Source organism: Lontra canadensis, unplaced genomic scaffold (assembly GCF_010015895.1).
Source record: "Lontra canadensis isolate GAN:19392208 unplaced genomic scaffold, GSC_riverotter_1.0 scaffold84, whole genome shotgun sequence".
In the NCBI taxonomy this organism is placed as follows: Eukaryota; Metazoa; Chordata; class Mammalia; order Carnivora; family Mustelidae; genus Lontra; species Lontra canadensis.
Window position 1 is genome coordinate 6,913,919 of NW_022631078.1, and position 25,279 is coordinate 6,939,197.

A 25,279-nucleotide genomic window follows, 5' to 3' on the forward strand; every position below is an offset into this window, starting at 1 on the left:
TAAGTGTTCCTGAGCATCCCAGGAAAGGGGCATCACCTACTTGCCAACCAGTTGGGATGTATTTCTCTATTTTAAGAACCCAGTATCCCACATGGTGTATTCTGGCTGAATGTTACCCCAGCTTATATATGATACTCTCTCATAGATCCAGGACAGTCAAGGAATGGAGGTGTGACCTAAGCTTGGCCAATGAGGCTTTCTCTGCCAGGGCTCTAAATATCAAGATCAGAGATTCAAGGTGGGTAGAGGAAGTTGGTGAGAAAAAGAGAAAGAAAAGCAGCCCATGACAGCTAGGAACTGGCCTGTTTCTACCAGTTAAGACTTGGTATTGCTAGGAGATGCCTTGACACTCACAGCTGGGTCCTGGTATTCTCCTGCTCAGTATAAACAATTTCATAGATTATCAACATCAGACAAAACCACTCTGTGATAATCAAGACAAAAACAAGACCACTCTTTAATCCCATCTGAACAAAGACAAAAACATGAACATTATTGAAACCACAAAAATCACCAAATTCCTCTTCTTCTGGCTAATATGAGTGACTGCTATTTCTTTACCAATTACAGCTTTAGCCCCACTTTATTCCTTCTGCCTTGTAGATAAGATTATTACGATACCCAATTATAGGGGTACCTGGGTGGCTGAGTTGGTTAAGTGGCCAACTCTTGATTTTGGCTCTGGTCATAATCTTGGGGTCGTGAGATTGAGCATTGCATTGGACTCCACATTCAGCAGAGTCTGCTTGAAATTCTCTTCCTCTCTCTCTGCCCCTCCCCCTGCTCATGCACTCTTTCTCTAAAATAAATAATCTACCTATCTTAAAAAAAAAGATGTCCAATCACAGAATTATTCACACTGCCTGAAGTCATCTAACCCAGAGTAAACCCCTCAATTTCTTGAACCTTCCCTAAAATCACCTATTACAACACAAATCCTACAGTAAATCCTTCCTAAGACCCTCTTATTGAGAAGGCCTATCATTGCCCACAATGTGCATTCTCCCTTGATGCAATAAGTAATAACATTATAAGGTGTGTTCCTGCTAGTCCTTGGCTGGAAGGCACTGACAGTGGAGTGAGACTGTAGGGCTGCTTCTGCTCTCACAACCAACTCCTGTGGAATCTGTGGGCTCCACAACAGAGTTTTTCTCAAACTCCTTTTTGATTGCTTGCCAGCAAAAATCCCTAAGTGAAACAGGCACTACCTCTGGGCCAGGCATAGTGCCAGCAGATAGGTATTCAAAGTACCCAAGGCATCTACAAGACCTGCTCTCATGGAGCTCTTGGTGTGGTTGGAAAAGTGGGCACTGAATAAAGGCGATGTTGACAGGTGCTGTAACAGGCAAGGACACAGGACTGTGGGTCCACCCGGCAGGGGCAGTTACCTGATCTGGGTGATCAGGGAGGCTTCACTGAAGAGGTGATGAATTGAAGTTAGCTTAGCAAAACAGTGGAGCACATTCCTCTCAACAAAGGTTGGGGTTAGAGAAATTGGGGTGTTCCCGGGGTAGAAAAAAGGTGGGTACATCTGTTATCATTGGGATGCAGGTGGGGACTGGTGGAGAGGAGCCTAGTAAGCCATGAAAAGGACTTGGGTTTTTAAGCACAGAAGTGTGGTAAAGGACAAATTTATAAGACAGATTGATATTGAGCATATGTCAACATTTATGAACTTACTAGCAAGAGAAAAAACAAAATCAAAAGTGTGACCTAGCTTTAAGAGAATTTGGAAACTGAGTCATTATATAGTTGGGAAACAATTAATTAGGTGAGATGTGCTGTCTCTTACTCATAGTACTCAAAACTTCACGTCCCCATTAGTCTTTACTGAGGAGACCTGAGATATGATGGTTCTAGATGCCAGGTAAGCCAAGTAACAACTGGAAATTGTTTATAAAGTATATCTAAAAATCAAGTGATAAGGACACATCTATGACTATAAATTGGAATAATGTTTAATTCCCCAATAATGGTGGTTGGTAGGTTCCATTAATATGGAAACATAAACAGGATCTGAAAAGTGAGCAGCACAATCCAAACCACAGGTTCTGCTCTTACACAGGAATCATCTGTGGGCATTTCTTAATTTGGGGACAAATTTTGTTCTTTGACAATTTTTCTAGGATTTGCATGAAGTGAAGTTCAATGGAGCCATTTTTTATGTAATTCATGTTCCGTCCTGGAGGCAGTTCAAACCCATTCTGTTGCCCCATACCACAACTTGTCTCAGGCAAAGCAGCCAGATGTGGTGGAAGTAATCCGGGACAACAGCCAAAATCCCAAGGCCCAGTTCTGATTCAGCCACTGCCTCACTCTGTGACTGTGGGCAAGTAGCTTCCCTTCTCAGGGCCTTGGTAGCTGTAAAATGAAGAGATTGCTGCATGATTCCTAAAGGATCCTGCTAGGGCTCTAACTCTAGGTTTCCAAAATGATTAACTGGAACTAGCCTATAATGGTCTAGTTTGGGCTAGATCCAAATAGTCCCAAGATGTGTTTGGCATCATGTAGGAGAGAAATGAGTAAGGGCCCTAAGGACTTCTTGGAGGTGGCGAGGCATGAGTCTAGCTTTAAATAATGGAGATTTGGAGCAGCATAGAGAAAAGAGCAGTATGCTGGGCAGAAGAAAGTGGGTGTCCTATGAAATCTCCAAGCTCAACCTGACGGAAACTCAACCCTCACCCCACAACCTGCTCTTCTTCCTGAATTCCCTACTCAATGGATTCCATTTCTGGTGGACTTCACATTTCTCACCAGTGTTTTAACAAGGATATCTAAATATGGGGGCGCCTGGGTGGCTTAGTTGGTTAAGCATCTTCTTTGCGCTCAGGCCATGATCCGGGGTCCTGGATCCAGCCGGGATCCAGCCCCACTTCAGGAGCAAGGTGCCTGGTTCTCCCTCTCCCTGTTGCTTATGCTCTCTTGCTATCTATCTCTCTCTCAAATAAATAAAATCTTTAAAAAGAGAAAAAGGATATCTACATATGCAGGAAAACATTTAGGATTACCCATCTTATCTCCATACCGTTCCCTCACCAGTGTAGGGTCAAAAAGAGGATTTTAAAAGCACAAGAATGTCCTCAAAGATAAACAGGCAATGGAACGATGACACCATTGAAACCCGTTGGTGTGTGTGCTGTGTGTACGCAAGTTTAATTCATTGTTCCTGCCAAAGATTTATAGTATAACGAAAACAAAGATAGCAAATTACAGCCCCTCTCCCAGAACCTACGCGGTAATAGGGCGACCTTAGAGGACGAGATCCGCCCGCTTTAGTGGCGTCACTTCCGCTTCCTGCCGCTCGCGGCCATTTCCACCCTCAGGCGCAACTTTCCGGCAGTGGCGCGCGCGCTCCCGCTCTGACGTCGCCGGCGCTCCAAGGGGTGGCGGGACCGCGGAATCGCAGCTATGGTGAGTGCGTGCTCCTGGCGCCGGGGCTGGGAAGCGGGAGACTCTGGGTTCGGGTCACCCACTGGACTGCGAGGGCTTAGAACTTACGTTGGCTAGACAGTCCGGTCCGGGGTTAGACCTCCGACGACCGCGGAGTCCCAGCCTCCCGGCCCCGAGTTAGAACTCGGCAGTCGCGGGGTCCCCAACAGCCCCCCGCTCGAGGTTGGAACTCGGGAAGCCTCACGGTCCCAACTGCTGAGGTCGGGGGTACTTGACAACACCCTGTGCGCGTGGCCGAAAGCGTCGGGGGAATGGAGGAGTCCTGGCCCAACGTGGGAGAGATACCAACCCACGTGGGGGAGAGTAGGAAGTGGGGTGAGAAAACTTGGCTCCTTTTTGGCGGGGGGAGGGGGGAATCGCTAAGGATGGTGTGGAACCCAGGATTCGAATCAGTCTGCTCTACACCATTTCCCATTTGTGATGTTCAGGATGGGGAGATCTAGGTCTCCGTGGGTCTGCGCCCGCCGCGAGTTACACGTGCCAGGGACTTACAGATGGAGCCTTTGGCGCTTGGGGGCTGCGGGAAATGAGGCCCCGAACCCCGGCCTGGTTTGAGAAAAGGCTTTCTTGGGGCGGTAGTCTCCCAAATCAGAGGTCCTGGTATTACCACGTGCAACTTATCTAAGTTGTTGGTGATCTCCACGTTTTAATCAACTCCTGTAGCTTGGTAGCTAGTTTTGTTTAGCACTTGGTAAGGAAGGAACAGCTTGCAAAGAGGTTCCACTTCCATGGTGAGGTTTAATCCTTCGAACGGATCTTGGATCCCGTGGCCATCTTCTCCCCCTCGCTTTCTCCCCACCCATTTCTGTGAAGCTAGGACATGGCTGAGGTTAGAACTTGAAACCAACTCATCTTGGGCAATTCCATGAAAAGTTTTGATATAGAGTGGTCTCAACCTGAACTTAAGAGAAGTTTCCCTAAACTGTAAAAGGGGGATAACGATGCATGAGCATGTTTTCATGATTAAATGATATAATGCAGGGGCGCTTGGGTGGCTCAGTGCTTTGAGCCTTCGACTACTTATTTCTGCTCAGGTTCTGATCTCAGGATCTTGGGATAGGCAGCGTGTCTGGCTCCATGCCCTGGGTAGTGTCTGCTTGGGATTCTCTCTCTGCCCCTCCTCCCTGCTCGCTCATGCGCTCATTCTCTCTCTCTCAAATAAGAAAACTTTTTTAAAAAAATTAAATGAGATAATGCATGTTAAACAGCTAATCCTAATACTTGGTAGGGTGTTAATGAGCATGCATTGTTTATTGTTAAATCAAAACTTTGCGGGGTATTTTTGGCTCTCTGGTGTACAGGAAGACCAAAGGGATCATGTTAGGGATGAAAATCAGCTAGCAGTATGATTTTATTCCTTCACTCCATTTAAATAACCCTCAGAAAAAATTAAAAGGTGGATAAATACACACTAAGGAAATTTCAGTTACTATGTATGAGCCGACCTTTTATTGTTGATTGTAATTAAAACGATAAGGTGAGACCTTGTTGATGGTTTTGGGGGCTCCTGAATTCTTCCCTTTTTATGCATTTAATATTTTGTTAAGAGTTGAGAATCCTAAATTCCAGAGATGGGTTGTTGGAATTGTATTGGAAATACCTGATGGGGATGCCTGAGTAGCTCATTTGGTTAAGCAGCTGCCTTCAGCTCAGTCATGATTCCAGGGTCCTGGGATCAAGTCCTGCAACCAGCTCCTTGCTCTGGCAGGAAGCCTATTTCAGCCTCTGCCTGCCACTCCCTCTGCTTGTGCTTTCTCTCTGACAGATCGATCAATCGATCTTAAAAAAATACGTAACAGTTTTTTGAAGTATATTTTTCGGAGTGATTTTTAAAAATAATTTATTTTTTATAAACATATAATGTATTATTAGCCCCAGGGGTACAGGTCTGTGAATCGCCAGGTTTACACACTTCACAGCACTCACCATAGCACATACCCTCCCCAATGTCCATAACCCCACCACCCTCTCCCTACCCCCTCCCCTTGGCAATCCTCAGTTTGTTTTGTGAGATTGAGTCTCTTATAAAAATATGGGGGGCGCCTGGGTGGCTTAGTGGGTTAAAGCCTCTGCCTTTGGCTCAGGTCATGATCCCAGGGTCCTGGGATCGAGCCCCGCATCGGGCTCTCTGCTCAGCGGGGAGCCTGCTTCCTCCTCTCTCTCTCTGCCTGCCTCTCTGCCTACTTGTGATCTCTGTCTGTCAAATAAATGAATAAAATCTTTAAAAATAAATAAATAAAATATATGGAACGCTTCACGAATTTGCATGTCATCCTTGCGCAGGGGCCATGCTAATCTTTGTATTGTTACAATTTTAGTATATGTGCTGCTGAAGCGAGCACTTTTTGGAGTTGAATTAAAGTATTGGATCCTTTATTGTTGATGAACATTAGATTTTGATAAGTCAAAGACATGTGTTGTAATCTCTCAGGTAGCCACTAAAAGAATACAGATCTAAAAGTCCAAACCAGTAAATGGAATAGTAGTGTGAAAAAATAATAAACCCAAAGGACAGAAAGAAAGAAAAAGAAACATATCAATTGAAACAAATAGAAGGCACAAAAGAAGTATTTGAACCGAACATATCAGTACTTATGTAAATATAGAAAGAGACCGGGGTGCCTGGGTGGCTCAGTGGGTTAAAGTCTCTGCCTTCCGCTCAGGTCATGATCCCGGGGTCCTGGGATCGAGCCCTGCATCGGGCTCTCTGCTCAGCAGGGAGCCTGCTTCCCTTCCTCTCTCTGCCTGCTTCTCTGTCTACTTGTAATCTGTCTGTCAAATAAATAAATAAAATCTTAAAAATATATATATATATAGAAAGAGACCAAGTGCTCCAATTAAGACACTTAAATTAAAAATAGTAAATGTTTGCCAAGTTAAAAGGTATGGTGTAGCCTCTCTAGACATCATATAGAAATGGGGTTTAAGGTGAAAGGCAGGGATGCCTGGGTGGCTCAGGTCAAGATTATGGGGTTCTGGGATCAGCGCCTGGGATTGGCAAGGTATCTGCTTCCCTCTCCTTCCCCTGCTGATGCTTGCTTGCTCTCTCCCTCTTCCTCTTTCTCAAGTAAATTAAAAAAAAAAAATTTTTTTTTAAAGATTTTATTTATTTATTTGGTAGACAAAATTCACAAGTAGTCAGAGAGGCAGGCAGAGAGAGAGGAGGAAGCAGGCTCCCCACTGAGCAGAGAGGCCCATGCGGGGCTTGATCCCAGGACCCTGGGATCATGACCTGAGCCGAAGGCAGAAGCTTTAACCCACTGAGCCACCCAGGTGCCCCTAAAAAAATTTTTTTTTAAGATTTTATTTATTTATTTGACAGAGAGAGAAAGAGGGAACACAAGCAGGGGAGTGGGAAAGGGAGAAGCAGGCTTCCCTCCGAGCAGGGAGCCCAATGAGGGCTGGACCATGACCTGAGCCAAAGGCAGACATCTAAAGGCTGAGCCACCCAGGCGCCCCAAGTAAATAAAATTCTTTAAAAAACAACAACAACAACAAAAAAGGATGAAATGCATCTATGAAGATAAAGTGGCTTAAAAAATAAAGTATGAATAAAAATGACATAATTACAAGAAGAAATAGATAAAAATGCAATTATATAGCATTTTAGTATATAAATGATAGATGGTAAAGCCAGAACATCAGTATGATAATAGAGGATTTGAACAGCACCATCAATAAACTCGATCTAGTGGTTGTAGTGAGTCTAGTGAATAAAATTGTAATGGAAATTTGAAAACAACTCATCAAGAAGGAGAATACCACACACCAGAGCATGTAGGAATTAGCTAAAATAGTACCTGAAACTTAAAATGCTTAAGTTGGAGGGAAAGGAAGTATAAAAGGTAGAAAAAGAATAAAAGGACAAAATACAAAAGCAGAAATTATTGAAAAAGCAAATAGATCTGATTGTTACTGGGAACACAGAATCAGAAGATTTTCTTTGAAAAGTCCCCTCTGGTGAGGTTAATCAAGAAAATAAGCACAAGAGGTATAAGTCAGCGGTAGCAAACATGAAGGAGACATAATCTGCAGATATTAAAAAGGATATTATGAACACTTTGATACATATAAATATAGAAACTGAGATGAAGTGAATAAATGCCTGAAAAAAAAAGTATCAAAAAACAATTTAAGTAGAAATAAAACTTAAGGAGTGCCTCAGTCCATTAAGCATCTGCCTTCAGCTTAGGTCTTGATCCCAGGATCCTGGGATCAAGCCCCACATTGGGCTCCCTACTCAGCATGGAAGCCTGCTTCTCCCTCTCCCACCACCCCCTGCTTGTGCGCACTCTCTCACTTCTCTCTGTCAAATAAATAATAAAATCTTTTATAAATAAATAAACTCTTAAAACTGAAGAGTAAAGAAACAAAATTAAAGTTTTTTTCATGCAGAAAAATCCTATACCTGGTTTTGAAAATAGCTTTATTGAGATAATTTATGTACTATAAAAAGTTCATCATCTGTTTGAAGTGTATAGTTCAGTGGTTTTTCATATACTGACAGAGTTGTGCAATCATTGCTGTAAAATTTTAGAACATTTTTATCATTCCTCCCCACCAAGAAACCTTAAGTCCATTAGCTAATGGATATAAAATAAAATAAGAAAGCCTATTTAAGTTGGTTTTATCTCAGGAATGCAACATTGGTTTAACATTCGAAAAACTCAAAAAATTAAAGGAAGAAAGCCTTTTTCATCTGTGTCAGCTCAGCACCAAAAAAAATCTGATAGAATTCAACACCAATTTGTTTAACAAAGAAAAAATTCTTTTTAAAAATTTTTTATTTAGGGGTGCCTGGGTGGCTCAGTGGTAAAAGCCTCTGCCTTCGGCTCAGGTCATGATCCCAGGGTCCTGGGATCGAGCCCCACATCCGGCTCTCTGCTTAGTGGGGAGCCTGCTTCCTCCTCTCTCTCTCTCTGCCTGCCTCTCTGCCTGCTTGTGATCCCTGTCAAGTAAATAAATAAAATCTTTTTAAAAAAATCATTAAAAAATTTTTTACTTAAATTCAGTTATCCAACTGATAGTACATCATTAGTTTCAGAGACATTCTTAATACAGTAGGAAATAAAGGGAATTTTTTTTCTTAATAAAGTGAATTTTCTTAGCCTGAAATATCTAGGAGTAAATCTAAAAGATGTTAAGCCTTCTGGGAAAATCGTAAACCCTTACTGAAAAGTGCTGAGTTGGGGTGCCTGGGTGGCTCAGTCATTAAGCATCTGCCATCCGCTCAGGTTATGATCCCAGGGTCCTGGAATCGAGCCCCGAATGGAGCTCCCTGCCCCGCGGGGAGCCTGCTTCTCCCTTTCCCACTCCTCTGCTTGTTTCCTCACTCGCTGTCAAATAAATAAAATCTTAAAAAAAAAAAAAAAAAAAAAGAAAGAAGGAGGAAAGGAAAGGAAGGTACTGAGTATATATAAAGTGATGGACAGATTGTGCATCCTAAAAGTCTTACCGCAATTGGGATCATAGCAAATCTGCAAATCAGATTATCCCAGCAGATTTTTATGGGCCTTGAGCGGCTGATTCTAGAGTGTATGGAGAACACCGGACCAATTATAAGACCTTTTCCCCGCTTCTTCCGGGATCTCCAGCCTTCACTCAATACCACTTCATCCTGGGACCACTGCAGTGGTTTAGGGACGGGGCGTTTTGGTGCAGTCTCGCTCTTGGTGTCACTTCCGCTTACGTCATCCCTACATCACTTCCGGCTTCCCTGCGGGTGGGTCATTTCTGTGTCCTTGCGGTATCGGGCAGGAGACCACCGAGACGGACGCGATGGTGAGTGTTCCCACCGGGCCGTCACCCATGGGGTCACCACCTAGAACTGCGGTGCCGCGTGCCGCGGTCCAGCCTCCAGAACCAGGGTTAGACCGGACCGCCGGGGCGAACCGCTTGTTGCTCGCGATGATAACGTGGAGTGCTCCCGAATTTTATATGCAAAATAGTTGTAAAAAGAATCCTAGGGAAAACAAGTGAGAAATTCATGAAAATTGTTAAACTCGAGAGGTAGGGGTGAGGAGGAAGGAATGGTATAAGCAGCCCCCCAGTTCGTTCCGTACCTGGGTTATTTTGAAGCAAAGCCAATGACGTAGTGTTTTATTCATAGATATTAAAATATGTGTAAAATAAGTTTTAGCAACTGCAACGCCATTATAATTTAATAATTCCATAACAGTAAATATCTAATACTAGAATCAAAGGCTTGATCAGATTTTTTTCTTCCCATTTGTCCCCCCCCCCCCCAAGACTACCTGAAGGTAGATAATTTCGTTCTTCAAGGGGGGTACTGATCACATGGCATCTTACGATGTTGGTGGCTGTGTCTGAGTTAATGACCTGGTGAATATGGGTTGCAGGATGGTGGGATTTGATTGAATCGGTCCTTCTTTATTAGGTGGAATAATGATACAAGAGAATGTTGGCATCTGTTTGTTACCCTGTGATACAGTCTGTAGGAAAGGTGGGAATAAATGCGTTACTGTTTACCAGTTTTCAGAACACTTTTAGCTCACTGACATAGCTTTTACTTTGAAAACATGTAGATATTTTACAGATTTGAAAAGTAAGATCTTAGTTCTTTAAGCAGGCTGAATACAAAGGAACCCAATTTGTATATCAGATTGATAACCACAGGGAAAAAATGGAATAACTTGAATATAATACTGTCTTTGTGGGTGAATATATACTCTATAATATAGATGGCCCTAATCAGATATATTCTAAGAACAAAAGGAAATTTCAACCTTGGTGAGCTTGTTGGTAGAGGTACCAACCATTTTGTTGGTACCAGCCATTTTGTATGTATTAACAGGTCAGATAAAGGAGAAAAGATGTTTTGGAAACCAGGATTCTTAGGACAGAGGAAGATTTGAATATTGAATGGGGAATGGAGAGAGAAAATTCTTTGCTACATTTGTATAAATTATACCTTCATTTTGATTCAGTAAATATGTATGACTCAAGTGGATATTGAGCCAAGAGAACCTATTTGTAATCCATTTGCTATAATATTACCAAGGAAAAGAGAGGCACATATAAGTATATAAGCTTTAGTGTACATCATTGGACCGGGTAATTGCTAAAATTTTTTGAAGCTAATCCTTGTCTCTCTCAGTTGTTAACTGAAGTGTTTTGTGACTTGTCTGGAACAACTTCTGGTTCAGTTTTAACTGATGCTTTAATGACTACCCCCCCACCCCCAATTCACATCCCATAGACTGAGGCTGATGTGAATCCGAAGGCCTACCCCCTCGCAGACGCCCACCTTACCAAGAAACTATTGGACCTTGTTCAGCAATCATGTAACTACAAGCAGCTTCGGAAAGGAGCCAATGAAGGTAAGGCAGCTGGAGAGTGCTTGAGGTAGAGTGATAAAGACCCTGTCTCTGGCTTAGATTTCCAATTTGGAAAGAGGGCTGGATACTCCTGATTGGAACCAGTGGATGGACTGACTTAAGAGCAGTATTTTGGCAGTAGATGCTGAAAGTTAATGGACTAAGAACGATTTTAGATCCACCAATTGGTAACATTTTGCAGCATCTACCTTCTGATGAGTAGGAGAGTCAGGATTTGGACATGGCCATTGTGACTCCAGAGTCTCTGGTCTCGTCAGTACTCCAGCATTAACAAAAACTGTGCCCTAGCACTGGGCGACAGTGGTTAAACAATGCTGTGGGGTGCTGATTTTGCTTGGTAAGTTGCATGTGGTGTGAGCTTTCCAGAAATACTGCTCATGACAAACTGGGATGGTAAAACCCTGGATCCTTCCTTGATCGCAGAGTGTGAGAAGTGCTGTCCTGCAGAGCTTGTGTGAGAGCTGTTCTTGTCTACCAGGCAAGAGATGGTGGTGACTTAGGCAAGTGTGGTAGCCAAGGAGAGGAAAGAAGTGGTCTGTCTCAGGATGTGTGTTCACAGAACTGATGGGTTTAACGTAGGGTTTGAGAAAGGCATGGAAGATGGCTAATTGATGCTTAAATCCCTTATCACTTCCCAGGGCCACTACAGGACACACAGAATTGCTTGTGCCTAGGGATTTTTGCCCAGTTTTCTTACACCTGTGTTTCTTTTTCTTGGAAATTGTTTTGTTATAGCTTTCCTGCCCAGCCCCCACACCCCCTCAATCATTTATTGACCTCCCGTCTTCCTCTCCTCAGCTACCAAAACCCTCAACAGAGGCATCTCTGAGTTCATCGTGATGGCTGCAGACGCTGAGCCCCTGGAGATCATCCTGCACCTTCCGCTGCTATGTGAGGATAAGAATGTGCCCTATGTGTTTGTGCGCTCCAAGCAGGCCCTGGGGCGGGCCTGCGGGGTGTCCAGGCCTGTCATCGCCTGTTCTGTCACCATCAAAGAAGGCTCCCAGCTGAAGCAGCAGATCCAGTCCATTCAGCAGTCCATCGAAAGGCTCTTAGTCTAAACCCCTGGCCTCTGCCCCACTCCTCACTGAATCCTCCCCCTGGGGTTGTGTATCAGACCGTCTGTGTCCGCATGTGGTTTCTCCAGCTCCCTTCTCATTGTATTCTAGTACTAAATCTGGGGTTTGCATTTTTGTATTATTTTTGTTTTGTTTTATAGGTTGTTTTTCATATATTAATCCCTCACCTCACCCCCGGTCTCTCATTCTACTCTCTCTGCCGTCCCGTCCTCTTTTGAAAAATGAACTAATGCCGAAAACGGGCGGAAACAGAGTGATGACACCATTCAAAGGCAGGGAAGAGCCAGGATAGAGATCTGGTTCCAGCATTCAGGCGCTCACTTCCTGTTGTGTGTAGGGCATGATGGATGTACACGCCATTCACTTTGTATCCCTTGTGCCTGGAGTACGGAATCATTCCATATGTGTTTGCCCTCGGGGAGTTATGTATCATTTGGGGAGAAAGCATGTATTCCGTGAGGTTCTTAGGTGTATGTCCAAGAGTCATTTGCCAGTATACCCCTGCTGTCTGCTTTGGTCACGTGATGTTATTCCCCTTCTTCCCCAACTCCCAGCCATGCCCCGGAGGGTGGCGGGGCAGCAGCATACCAAAGAGATGTGCTGCAGAGTTCCAGAGGCTGCCTGGGCCAGGTAGACCTGAGGCAGCTGACCTCGGTCTTGAAGGAGTCCAGAGGGGCTAGAAAAAAGAGGGTCAGCTGATGCTGGAATGAAGAAGTCTGGGCAAGTCACAGAGACCTGACTGGAAGCTACAGCAGAGACGTTGGATGGAATCAAGGAAGCATCCTCTCTGGTGAATGGAGATGTCTGCAGTGGACACTTGGTACCAGCTCTGAGAGCCCTGACTCCGGTTTCCTGCCATGACATAGGTCAGATGTATGTATTCTTTACCACTTCGGAAGGACAGTGCTAGTGTGTCATTCTTGTGAGCAACCTAATAAAGAAATATATTCATATTCCAATTTAAAGATAAGTGTGAGTCTTGGTACGTATCCAGCTGATGCCTAACTAAGGACTGCTTAGCATTATCAGAATGGCCACAGCTCCATAAACTTTGTACCAAGAAGGTGTGGAAAAGCCAGCACCTCGGCTGATCTCTAGTCGCTCCAAGTGTCTGGTATAGACTCTCTCACTGAGGTGCTGCTCTCAGGCTACAAAGGGTTTCTTGGCCACAGCACCGCTGACGTTTTGGAGCTGGAGAATTCTTCACGATAGGGGGCTGCCCTGTCTGCTGAACTTTCAGCAGCATCTCTGGCCTTTACCCTCCAGCAAGTCAGGACCAGTCTCCCACCCCCAAGACAGTGCCAGATGTCCCCTGGTGGCTAAGTCACCCTAGCTGAGAACTGTTGCAGAATGAGGGCTCCTCGTAGCCTTTGGCATATGTTAGATGGGGGGAGGGGAAGGTGATGATGGAATCCCTGCCACCTCACCTGCCTCTTCTACCCGTTCTCTCAGGGTCAGCACTGTGAGGTCCATGTCCCTCAGCAAGAGTTTTTTTTCCCAAAGTGTAGATAACTGGATACCATAATGGCCAGATGAGTAAGGATTTTATTTAGTGTCTTTTCAACCAGCTTGGGTCCATATGCAGGAAACCTGGAAATCACCCCACCCTGCAAAGACCTGTTCTGTGCCTACCAGGCTAGTCCTTTCTCCAGGCTCACTCCAGTGTTTACATACCCCTATCCCATCCCAAGCAGTTTTACATTTGTGGATGGTGGAGTCCGAGATGCTTACTGTCTCTTGTGGTGCCCATACATTTATAATTATACTTTAAAAGACGGAAGTAATTCGGGGAATGCAAAAAAATCAGGAAGTCTGGATCTCCACCTCGGTGGAAACATCCATCGCCACTAGAGCCCTAAGGAGTGGGGTGGGGCAGGGGCTCCTAGGATCTTCACTCCTAGCGCCCAGTTAACCCTGGAGTGTTAGCCCAGTTGCCACAGCCACAGCGGAAGCCTTCGAAGGGCAGGGTGTTCGTCTGCGATCCTGCGGGAAAAATTGGCTCTTTTCCCCTGCTCCTTGTGGCCTCCGCTGCCTGTCCTGTGCCTGCCACTTTGCTATGTTCTGTCTTCGCTCAGTGTTTCACATTTGGTTTCTCCAATACTCCAAACCTACTTTCTTCTCGTATTTGGTGTTCCTTTACTGCACTGGTGGCTTTCTCCTCATGCCAGTCTTGATTCAAGTATCACTTATGGAGGGCCTGAGGTACAAACTACCTCATTTCTCCTTCCCCCAGTGCTGCGACATTTGATTTTTAACTTGTCCTTAACTAGTATCAGGGGTTTGTTTTCTGATTATTACCCTCATGAGAGAGCAGGAACTTGTGTGATGCCGTAGCACCCATGGTGGTACCCTAACACAGATGCTCCAAAAGTGGAGAATGAGTAATTCCTAAACCAGACATGCAAGCAAGGACATCTAATAATTTCCATCCAGCCATCTATGAAGTTGGTTGCAGAATTTTGCATATAAACATTCTGGAGAGAATCCAGTGGCTTTCATCAGGTCTGAAAGGGTCTTCTGACCCCAAACGAACACTGGTTAGTAACTCCTGTTTTAGCCTAAGTTTCCTGAGAGGACCCATGATTAAGGAATGTGTTTTGTTTTGTTTTTAAGTAATGTTTTTTACATTTGCAATAATGACCTTGCTAAAGGCCATTTGTAGCATGTTAAGTACTAAACAATAAATTTCCATTATTTTTAATCCCAAACTGATAAGGAAGGAAGGGTAGCTTGTTCTAGACACTTGGTATCCCTGAGTCCCTCTCAGTGTCAGCTAAGCTACATTTTGAAAAATCACATATGTGCTTCTGACTTAGATGTATCTGTTTATGGTGGGAGTTGGGTGAGTGGGTATAACTGCCTGTCCTCTTCCAAAGGAAGAAAAAGAAAGTAGCCAGTCAATATTTTCCATGATAATCCTATGGCAGCCAGCCTCTAAGATGGGCCCCAGTCATCCTCACTCCTGGAATTCATTCCCTTGTGAATTGTGGGCCCTCAGCCCACACCAACTCAGAGTTGGACCACATGACCAACATGGCAGAATGATGTGACTTCCAAGGTTCCAGAAGACATTACAGCTTCTGCCTTCATGTCTTTGGATCCCTGGCTATGAGGGAAGTCATAGTCGTGTTACAAAGTCCTTTAAGCAACCTGTGAAGAAGTCCAAAGGCTTCTAGGCAACAGCTAGCGTTAACTGCCAGCCATGGCAATGACCCTCTGTCTCATCTGTACTCACAGGATCTTAATTTACAGAGGTGAGTACAAATTAAAAGAGGAGAAGAGGTTGATGCCATTGGAAGAATTTACCACTTACATTTCCCAAGAGAAGGGGGCATGCCACACCACACAGAGCCACAGGGGAAGCACCCAGGATTTGGTCGGGTGGTAGAAGCAAGAGCAGGGGGAAAGCTGAGGCCAGGCTTTATTTGGGTTTCTGTGGCAAAGGCAAGGCAGGGCAGAGTAAAACAGCTTAGGATTTGCCAGTCTGAACAATGCCGGTGGGCTCTGGGCTCTAAGAGTGGTTTTGAGTTGCCTAGGAGCTGGCTCTGGGATGATTTAGGGCAGGGACAATGTTGGTAAGGTGTCTGGCTTGCATGAGAGGCATGCTGGTAAATACATCATTTACCGTGTCCACAAACTAGCTAGCTTTGGGGGGGGCAGTCTCTCCCCCAGCCTAAAAGCACCCTCCCGTCCCTGATGTCAAAACAAGATACAGAAAATTTAAAAGATTAATCAGCCTTCTTGTAAGTGGATCCTCCAGCCTCAGTCAAGCTTTCAGAGGACTGCAGGCCTGACCGACATCTTGAATGCAACCTCATGATTGACTTCAAGCCAGCCTATCCGCTCCCCAGATGCCTCACACACAGAAATGCTAAGAAACAGTAAGTATTCATTGTTTTTAAGCCAAGTTTTGGGCTGATCTGTTACACAGCAACAGACAACTAAGGTTGTGGGGGTTGGTGACTCTGAGGGGTGAGGCTGTCGGGTCAACACAGAGATAAATATGGCCATGTCAAAACTGCAGGGTCATGCAGAACACCAGAGGTGCTGGCAGGGCCCACACGGGAAATGTCCCTGGCTGCTTCAGAGTGGCCAGAAGTAAATCCCACGTGGGACTGGCTTTCACAGGTAATGCAATCAGTTACAATAAGAATTATTCCACATTCAGGGACACTTTGCACTAAAACCAGAAAGGCTGGATAGTTGTCTGAGTATAGCCGGGGGTATGTTCCCGCCCGCTGCACGGAACTGAGGTTGGAATTTCTGGATGAGGGGAGGGAGAGGAAGTGGATGACTAATCTCTCCCCAGAGTTTGTGGTCCTGCCTTTTCTTCTGATATTTTAATAAGACATTAAAACAAGACATACCAGAAGATGTTCCCTCTGCATCTGGCCTGGCTGGAAGTATAAATGCACATGCGCATACCTTCGCTTGCTGTAGCTTTGACCAGAGGTATTCGTGCTCTCCAGCTGCTGCCCACCGCTGCTCCATCACCTGCCCATGCTGCTGGCCAATCCACCAAGATGTGGTGACCCCACCCTTCCCGCCGGGGACGCGAATGCGCGGCCATAACGCCACTGGGCTCTCCACAGGGCCCCCAACCCCGGCACATGACCACCCCCTGGTGGACCGAAGCGTGTTTGCAGCCAGAGGGGTTAGACGGCTCAGAGCTAGTACCTATTAAGCAGCGTGTTACATGTTTTCTATTTTCACCATTCCATGGTATCCTTCTTATAATAAATATGAGGAAACTGCGGCTCGAAAATGCCAGAGAAATTGCTCACGCTCACTTGGATGTATGTGAGGGAGCCAAGATGCACATTTACTAAATCTGATTTAGGAGCTTACAAAAGTCCCACCAAATTACACTTTGGTTGTATTTCTTCTCTCCTGGAGGATCAACAGCAGGGAAGGCAAGCTGGTCAATTCACTCAGAGAGATCGTACCACTGCTGTGTATCACAGACCTCAGACGGTTATTTTTCTAACATCATTACCTTGAGCTGTTTCCTTCTCAACACTTTGAAAACAGAACTGAGGGAAAGGAGCCTGGACTTGAGTCAGGTCCCCCAGGAGTGCATAGAAAAGCCTGGATTTCACTCTAGGGCTTCTCCTCACTAGCTAGGAAATCCAGGGTTTAAAACAAAGGCTCAGTAATGGTACTCATTCTTACTCTCCTACTTGTGACTAGCCTAGATTCAAATCTACCTTTGTAGTACTAGTAACATCCTCTAGAACTTAGGGTTTCCAAGCATGCTGCATGTAAGAGGGATGGTCTAATTTCTCAACGAGAACGAGCACTGACTATATTAAATGAATTTGCATCATCTTGCTGTGTCTTCAAAAGCATCTCTTCTAACTGGAGAATTAAGTTCTCTCTCCCGCAGAGAGAAAGGCAAACAAGAACATAACATCTGCTTTCCAAGTAAAAACAAAACAAAAAAACCCTTATAATCCTCAGAGACCAAAGCATCTAAAACCAAAAACTCTCTTACAAGAGTAACTTGACCCCTCCTATGTCTCATGAGATGCTCAATCTGGTCCTAAGACACAGGACCTGCGAACTCTGAATCTCAAGCTATCCCTGGAGGATACAAACCCTTCCAGATGCTTTCCTTCCTTCTCTCAGGCTAATTCTTCAAAAGCAGTAGAGCAGAAAGAGCAGGAAAGGGACAGGGAGGATAGAAGAGGGATGGCATGTGGGGGGCATAGGGGACACAAAGAGAAAGACACCCTACCCTGCTCCTTCCTAGGACCTCTCCTCATCTTACTACAGCTCCCCTGAAAAATAGAAATAACTCACTTCACTTATGTTGGTACCCAAATTCTCAGGGCAACAGAAAATGTACATATAGGGGCACCTGGTTGGCTCAGTGGGTTAAAGCCTCTGCCTTTGGCTCGGGTCATGATCCCAGGGCCCTGGGATCGAGCCCCACACTGGACTCTCTGCTCAGCAGGGAGCCTGCCTCCTCCTCTCCCTCTGCCTGCCTCTCCACCTACTTGTGATCTCTGTCAAATAAATAAATAAAATCTTAAAAAAAAAAAAAAAAAGAAAATGTACGTATCTTCATATACCTGAATGTCACATTAACATCTTAAAGGAGCATGAAGGGGGTTACTGTTACTGATGAAGCAAGTGGTACCAGGATTAGAAATGTTACATACTTACTGCTTCCAGAAATCTGATCTTTAGATCTATATTAAGACGCAATGAAAGGGAAAACAGGTGGGAGGCCAGAGCATGGATGAATATTGCTAGGGCTTGTCATCCCTCAAGTATATTCACCTGTCCTTAATTGTCACACTATCCCCTGCCTTCACTGATATCTGCTTCCATTATGATGATGATATGTTCCTAATGGGAGAGAAAATTAAGCTAACAAGCCAAAGGCAAGTGATCTTTGGATTTGAGGCAGACACATGCTTCTGCATCACACTGAAGAACAGTATATAGTACAAAGTTAAGGCTCTTTATTCAGACAATAAAGCACAGCAAAGTGAGACGGCTATGCTGCTTCCATGGCAACGGAACGTCTCATAAATGTAAAGTCCTTGGCTTATAACAGGCAGACTCTTCCTGGCTCAGGAGAAACAGGTTTCAACTCGATGAGAACAAAACCAGGCAGCCTGGCGAGAGTGCAGGAGGAGGGGCTGGCTGGCTGGTCAGTTCTGGAAGCGCTTAGTAAGTGCGTCCAGCAGCTCCTGCTTCTTTAATCCGCCCCTCAACCCATACACCCTGCAGGCTTCCTTCAGCACGGGCACAGTGAGCTTACCCAGCGTGCCCTTGTTCACGTGGGCCTTCAGATCCTCTTCAGATAACTCCATCTTGGGCCTTTTGCTTCCAGAACCTTCGTCATCTGGGGGAAAAGGTCAGGAGGGAGTGACTGTTAATGCCACCAGCGGCATCCCAGCTACACTGCACAGGGACCCTCCTATGATCTGGGCTGCAGTTAGCCATTTTCCATAAGGCTGTGATGTCCACCTAGAACACCACGGAAGGGTGGTTTTTGGTTTTCTGGGTTTTTTTTTTTTTTTAAGATTTACTTATCTAAGAGGGAGAGAGAATGCAGGAGGAAAGGCAGAGTGAAAGGGAGAGAGTCCTAAGCAGACTCCACACTGAGCCCAACATGGGGCTCGATCCCAAAACCCCAACATCAGGACCTGAGCTGAAACCAAGATTTGGACGGTTAACCAACTGCACCACTGAGTCACCCCTGAAGGGTGTTCTGATAAAGCAGCTTCATTAAAGCATAAAGTCCCACACCAAGAAGGGAGTTCAAAGTAGTTTAAGTGCCACAATTTACCCAAAATTGGTGCTCACTCTGAGTAAGTCATTCATTCCTTCCTTTATTCAAAAAGCACTTACCATGTGCTTGTTTTTATGGCTGTGTAAAATACTTAGACATCATGCTAGGTGATCTCAAAGTGCGCACGGCGGTGGATCAACAAGTAAATCACAAAGGTGTGCACAGGTGTGAAGAGCGAGGACAGCAGTTCACACACGGCACTATACAAGTCACTTCGGATGCAAAACAGAGAACGTTCCATGGCCACCAACCTAGGCTCTCGCCGCTCCACTTCCTTGTAGGGCTGCTAGGCAAGCAAGGCCCACACTTGGCTTTACTAGACCAAAAACAGCCCCCCAAATTATAGCCTAAGCCAGAACTATTGTCACATGCTGAGGAACTCACAACATGCTGTCCCTGAAAAAGGTGAGAGTCACGGTGAAGAGTATTTTGGGTCTAGTGGTAATAAAAAGGATAGTCCAATAGAAAAAATGGTTAGAGCCAATCCCTGGAAGTTCACAGAAAAAAAAAAGTCCAAGAAAACCACATCTCATCTGGGATGTCTGGATGGCTCAGTCAGTTAAGTGTCCGACTCTTGATCTCAGCGCAGGTCTTGATCTCAGGGTCAGGAGTTCAAGCCCCGCAATGAGCTCCACACTGGGCATGGAGTTTATTTAAAATTTAAAAAAAAATTTTTTTAATTAAAATTGAAAAAACAAAACAAAACTAGATTTCATTCCTAACTGGAGAATTACAAATGAACACAGGATATAGTTTTCCCTCTAGTATTCTTTGTGAAAAAAAGAAATAGTGTATCAGGTCCAGTTCTGGGGAGAAATGTAGGGAAATACACACACCCTTTCTTGAACAGGGTATAAACAGTATCACTTTTTCAGAGGCCAACTGGTAATTCCATCAGAATTTTAAATGGCGACACCTTGACCCAGCAATACCACCGCTAGGAGCTTATCCTGGGTAACTGGTGGGTCCGCTCACACCGGAACGCAACAAGGGTTCATGTTCACTGCAGCATATCCGTCAAGAAAAGGTGAATGGCATTGCCCTTCAGCTGAATAAACTGTGAACATCTATCCAGTGATGTACCCACCATATGTAGCTACGTAACAAAATAAACTAGAAAACAATGTGAATAGAAATATGTATGTTTGTGTGAAATGCGTTGGCCTGTACAGAAATTTCTGAAGGAACATGACCCTCTGTGATAGGACCATAAAGGCAACTTTAAAAAATAACCCAGCTCCTCACCTTGCCTCCTCTTGGAAACTTTTCCTTCAGGATTATAATCTGGTGGGTAGACAAGCTCCTTAAACTCACTCACCAGGAAGCCCAGTCTTTTGTCTATTGCTTCAATTTTAGGCACTAGAAAATCCAAACACAGGAAGAGTGGCCAGGTGAGTCACAAGCCCTGGCTTTCTGTACAGTTCCAAGCCTATGGGGACCGGAGGAGAAAGTACCTGACTGCTGGGGTCGGGGGGAGTCAGGGAAGGGTCCAGGAGGAGCCACCTGATCTGGCCATGACTACGTTCGTGAAGCCTAATATTGATCAAGCACCTTGTAACAACCGCATTTAATGAGCACTTACTACAGCCAGGCACCCTTCTACATGCTTTAAACTTGTTTTTCAATTTAATCCTCTAGAGGGTAGGTAGATACATGTGTCTCCCCGTTTTGCAGAGGAAAGCCAAGAGGTTGAGAGACTTGTCCAAGGCCATAGAGCTGGGAGTGATAAGAGTCACAAACGGGGCTGGATTGTGGGGTTTCAAACAAGAGTCCGCGCCTGCAGTGGGCTTACAGTCTGGTCAGGGTAAGGAGGTGGTGAAAACAGAAATGCAGTAGGTGGCAATGCCATGAAGGGACCAAACAAGAAACACTGGAACACGGGAGGGGTCAGGAACGACTTTCGCAGGCGGGTCCGGAAAGTGGAGTGTTCCTCCTCAGGCAGATACTATTCCAAGCAGAAGGCATAGGGGCAAGAAAGGGCAGATGACATACAGCTTGAAGGCAGAAGGTCAGGAGGGGAGGACCAGCGAGGAGGCCGGAAAGACAGTCCTGGCGAGGTCATGGAAGCCTTGAATGCCTGCCCGGGGCTTTGACATTATCCTGAGAACAGTGGGGAAACTCTGAAGGAATATGGGCAGGGTGGCAACAGGATCCCATTAGCATTTTAGAAAGAGTCCCCTGGAGCTGCGTGTGGAGTATGAACCAAATGAGGGTGAGACAGAAGGGAGGGGAGCAGGGCCCGTAAACCTTAGAAGCTGCAGAACTGACGGACGCACAGACGGAACGTGAGGTGTGGGGGCAGCCGGGCGGAGGTGTGGCTGGCTGGGAGGGCAGGGGCCTTCCCCAAGAACGCTACAAAAGAACAAGACAGCTCTGGGGGAAAGACAGTATTGGTGTTACCTTACCATTAGAGATGGTTTGTGGGGCTTGTGACGTAAGCTGTGTCACATCAAGGGCAGACATGAGATCGAGTCTCAGCATCTCCTCACGTGGCCACGTTTGCTAAGTACTGAGGGGAACTCCTGGCACAACGTCACAGCCAAACCGGCCAAGTCAGAAGCCCCGTGTCCCAGACTACACAAGCATCTGTGAGAACTCTGGTTCTCAGCCTGGGAACCACCTAGAACTTCTTTTTAAGGATCTGAGAGAGACAGAAAAAGCACAAGCAGGGGGAGCAGCAGAGGGAAAGGGAGAAGCAGGTTTCCCACTGAGCAGAGAGCCTGATGTGGAGCTCAATCCCAGGACCCTGGGATCATGACCTGAGCCGAAAACAGATGCTTAACCCATTGAGCTGCCCAGGTGCCCCAGGCACACTGATGCTGCTTCCCCCTCTCTCTCTGCCTGCCTTTCTGCCTACTTGTGCGCTCTGCCAAATTAAAAAAAAAAAAAAAAAAATCTTTGGGTGCCTGGGTGGCTCAGTGAGTTGGACCTCTGCCTTCGGCTCAGGTCATGGATCCCAGGGTCCTGGGATCAAGCCCTGCATCGGGCTCTCTGCTCAGTGGGGAGCCTGCTTCCCCCTCTCTCTGTCTGCCTCTCTGCCTCGGGTGAGGCCTAACCAGCCAGACTTTATTAAGTTCCCTAGACAATCCTATTGTACGGCCAATGTTGAGAACGAGCATGCTAGAGGTGGGGGAATGTCTCAGATCACCTGGAAGGCTTGTTGTAAAACACGGATTGCTGGGTCTTGGGAAAGGGCTCAATAGTGGATTCTGACAAGTTTCCAGGCAATGCCAGTGCTGCTGGTCCAAGGAGCACCCTCAGAACCACTGGGGTAGCCTGCGGAGGCCACCTCGGGAGACATGAAGTGACAGAGAAAGATGGGGCCCAAGGTCATCTAGAGTGCTCCCACGTCTGGAGGAGGAAAAACGGAAGCAGGCCCAGCAATGGAGTCCTGGGTCACTGTGGGCCCAGGGGAAAAACCAAGACAGCGTGGCATCCAAAAGCCAAATGGAGAAAGCGACAAAACAATCATAAGTCTTCAGTAAGTGATTTATGAAGAGAAAACCACTATCACTGCGCCAGAGGGAAGCAGAGACGCTCCAGATTAGAAGTGAATAAAGAACATAAAAGGGCACAGAGTCAAAGCTGTGGGATATCTGAGCGGTAGGAGAGCCGAGTCCCAGGGCATGATGGCCGCTGGGCAGGACGGCTGCGGTCCGGGCCAGAGCCAAGCAAAAAGGACAGGGCTGGGGACACAGGCTTGGGAGGCATGGAAGTGAGGGGACACTGGAGGCTGTCAGAGCAGACCAGATAACCAACAGCTGAGGAGTTAGAGGAAACATCAGCGCAGCTGAAAGGGTTTTAAAAATGCTGCGGAGGAATGGGGGACTGCTGTGTCCTGAGCACTTCCTGCGCCTCAGGACCGAGATGTACTTAATCCCTTACAGGAACATCACACCGTCCCCATCTTCCCTATAAAGAAACTGAGTTTCAGGGAGATGAATGAGATCCCAAGCCTACTCGAGCTGGTATGTGGCAGACCTGGGATTCAAATCTGTATCAGCTGTTTCCAAAGTCCGAGTCCTTCACCCCATTGCTGGAGAGCAGGCTGCTTACTTCCTGAGTCACCTCAAGGCCACCAAGAAGACAGGCCACGTCACCCCAGCCTTGCCCTCCTGCCAGATCCAGCTCAGGGTCCCACCCCCGCACGGGGGCACTGGCTCTCACAGCTCTTATGCTTGGTCTAGCGTAAGACAGATTAGTAAGTGGGGAGCTAAGCAGGCCGCACGAATTGTTCAGATCTTTTCAACATCTGTCCAAAGCCTTCATTAAATCCCGTCTGTTTCCCGCTGGGCAGGTACTTACATCCCTAAACCGCACATGCGCTCTCGGGAAATAGGTAAGAGAATCACAATCAAGAAAGGGATGGGCAGCGAGCTTAGGGCTCGACTGAGGAGGGCAGGCCGATCTCCCCCGCGCGGGGTAACGAGGGGGATCCTCTCGGGCACCGCGGGGCCGAGCAAGGGCTCCGGGCCAGACTCCCTGGACTCTAAACCTGGATCCACTGCCCACCACTTAAGGCCTCAGCCCATCACTTCCTTCTCCAGAAGCCAAGGTCGACAGCAGCACCTACCTCACAGTTAGTAACAAGAATTAAATGAGTCAACGGCACACAGGACAACAGTGCCTGGCACACAGCGCGCGCTCAATAAATGTTACGGATTTTTTTTTTTTTTTTTTACTTTTACCAACATGGAGTCATGAGGTGGCCTCGTTCAAAGGCAGGTCTCAGAAGCCTGGTACTTTCCTCTCCTCTGATGACAGAACCAGCCAAATCAGCTCCGCCGCGGCTTACACTGCTCTAGAGCATCTCTCAGACGCGGCTGAACAGGGAGGCTAGGTCTGGAGAGGGTGCTAGGAAATGCAGCCACCTTTCTGGTCTGGAGCGAGAGCACTACGAGAAGTTCCCACGGAAAGGACCACGGGGCTCCGCCGCGGCCCTTCTTACATGTCAGATCCACCACCTGCTCGGGCTCCGAGAGATCCAAAGCCAGCGCCTCCAGGTTCCTGAAGTGGTGCTGCAGCACCGGGTTCTCGAAGCTGTCACTTCTGGTGGAATAGTCATAATAGCACAAATACATTAAAACACTGAAAATAATTTAAAATTATTCAATAAACCCGACTGAGGCGGCTCAGGCCTGGGGCTGGCTGAGGCGAACAGCCCAAAGCAAACAGCGGGGAATCTTGTCTCTTGAACCAAGTTTTCGCTCTCCAATTTTCAGTTTGTTGGGAATCTAGAAGCTAATTTAAAGGCAAACACCGGGGCGCCTGGATGGCTCAGTGGGTTAAGCCTCTGCCTTTGGCTCAGGGCATGATTCCAGAGTCCTGGGATCGAGCCCCGCATCGGGCTCTCTGCTTGGCGGGAATCCTGCTTCCCCCTCTCTCTCTGCCTACTTGTGATCTCTCTCTGTGTCAAATAAATAAATAAAATCTTTAAAAAAAATAAAATAAAATAAGGGCAAACACCACCTGCCCCTCTGTCCCGAGAAGCAGAGGGCAGAGAGAGACAGGGAGGAGGCAGGGCCGTGGAAGTATGAAAACAAGACGAAGGAGAGGAGGTGGGACACGGGGAGAGAAAGGACCTGAACGCTCTTCCTCCCCATACTCAGCAGCAGCCTGGGAGTAACAGAATCCTCTCACCTCAGGAGACAGTTCCAGAAGAAAGCCTGAGACGGACCCACCGCTCACCTATAGTTGAAACGGAGCTTCTGAACGATAGCTTTCATCTTATCTATCTGCTCTGGGTTTGCCATGACTTTCTCAGTAAAGGGCACCTTCCGCTTATCGTCCGCGTAGGGCAAGAAGATGAGCTGGAAACCTGAGGAAGGGGGAAAAGTTCTCTGAGATTTGCCTTTATGGAAGGTTCCAGTTACAGAGCTGTCATTTGTCTCTCAACTCCAAGTTCACCCTTCTACGACCTGTGACCCTGGGGCAGGGACCCTGCCACCCCTGCGTCTCCTTTACCAACTGACCCCTGTGAGCATCTGCCCGACCAATTCCCTCTGGAGCCTGCAGAGCGGACAGGGAGGGAGGAGTACCCCTTCCCGTGCCCTCCCGTCCCTGCCACCCTCGCCCCCCGCCATGGC

At 46.5% G+C, this 25,279-nt stretch overlaps 2 protein-coding genes and 1 non-coding gene across 7 annotated transcripts in view; 1 reads left to right on the forward strand and 2 right to left on the reverse strand.

Moving 5' to 3' along the window:
- Positions 1 to 3,303: 3,303 nt before the first annotated feature.
- SNU13 (small nuclear ribonucleoprotein 13) lies at positions 3,304 to 12,852 on the forward strand. Of its 2 annotated transcripts, none has more exons than XM_032882885.1 (3): positions 3,304 to 3,411; positions 10,670 to 10,790; positions 11,607 to 12,852. In XM_032882885.1, exons 1-3 carry the CDS (start codon positions 3,409 to 3,411, stop codon positions 11,867 to 11,869), a joined length of 387 nt encoding a protein of 128 aa, XP_032738776.1. In that variant the 5' UTR covers positions 3,304 to 3,408; the 3' UTR covers positions 11,870 to 12,852. The 2 variants fall into 2 exon arrangements, with proteins under 2 accessions (XP_032738776.1, XP_032738777.1); XM_032882886.1 differs by lacking the exon at positions 3,304 to 3,411 and adding an exon at positions 9,121 to 9,231.
- On the reverse strand, positions 5,689 to 5,792 carry LOC116882529. The gene has a single exon (XR_004385653.1). It is a non-coding gene; the product is annotated as a U6 spliceosomal RNA (small nuclear RNA).
- The window catches only part of XRCC6 (X-ray repair cross complementing 6), a 33,099-nt gene continuing 17,149 nt past the window's right edge, over positions 9,330 to 25,279 (reverse strand). For 2 of the 4 annotated variants that reach the window (XM_032882879.1, XM_032882883.1), the window contains 4 exons: positions 24,882 to 25,011; positions 24,142 to 24,242; positions 20,439 to 20,552; positions 18,336 to 18,743 (listed from right to left, as the gene is read on the reverse strand). In XM_032882879.1, coding sequence (XP_032738770.1) covers positions 18,550 to 18,743; positions 20,439 to 20,552; positions 24,142 to 24,242; positions 24,882 to 25,011 — 539 coding nt within the window. In that variant the 3' untranslated portion in view covers positions 18,336 to 18,549. Of the gene's footprint in view, positions 9,413 to 9,870; positions 9,903 to 18,335; positions 18,744 to 20,438; positions 20,553 to 24,141; positions 24,243 to 24,881; positions 25,012 to 25,279 lie in introns of those variants that run through there. The other 2 variants (XM_032882880.1, XM_032882881.1) reach the window with 2 other exon arrangements.

What these genes read in the sequence shown, in the direction of transcription:
- SNU13 (XM_032882885.1), top strand. An exon ending in TCGGAAAGGAGCCAATGAAG is followed by an intron (nt 10,791 to 11,606) that starts GTAAGGCAGCTG and finishes TCCTCTCCTCAG; the next exon opens with CTACCAAAACCCTCAACAGA.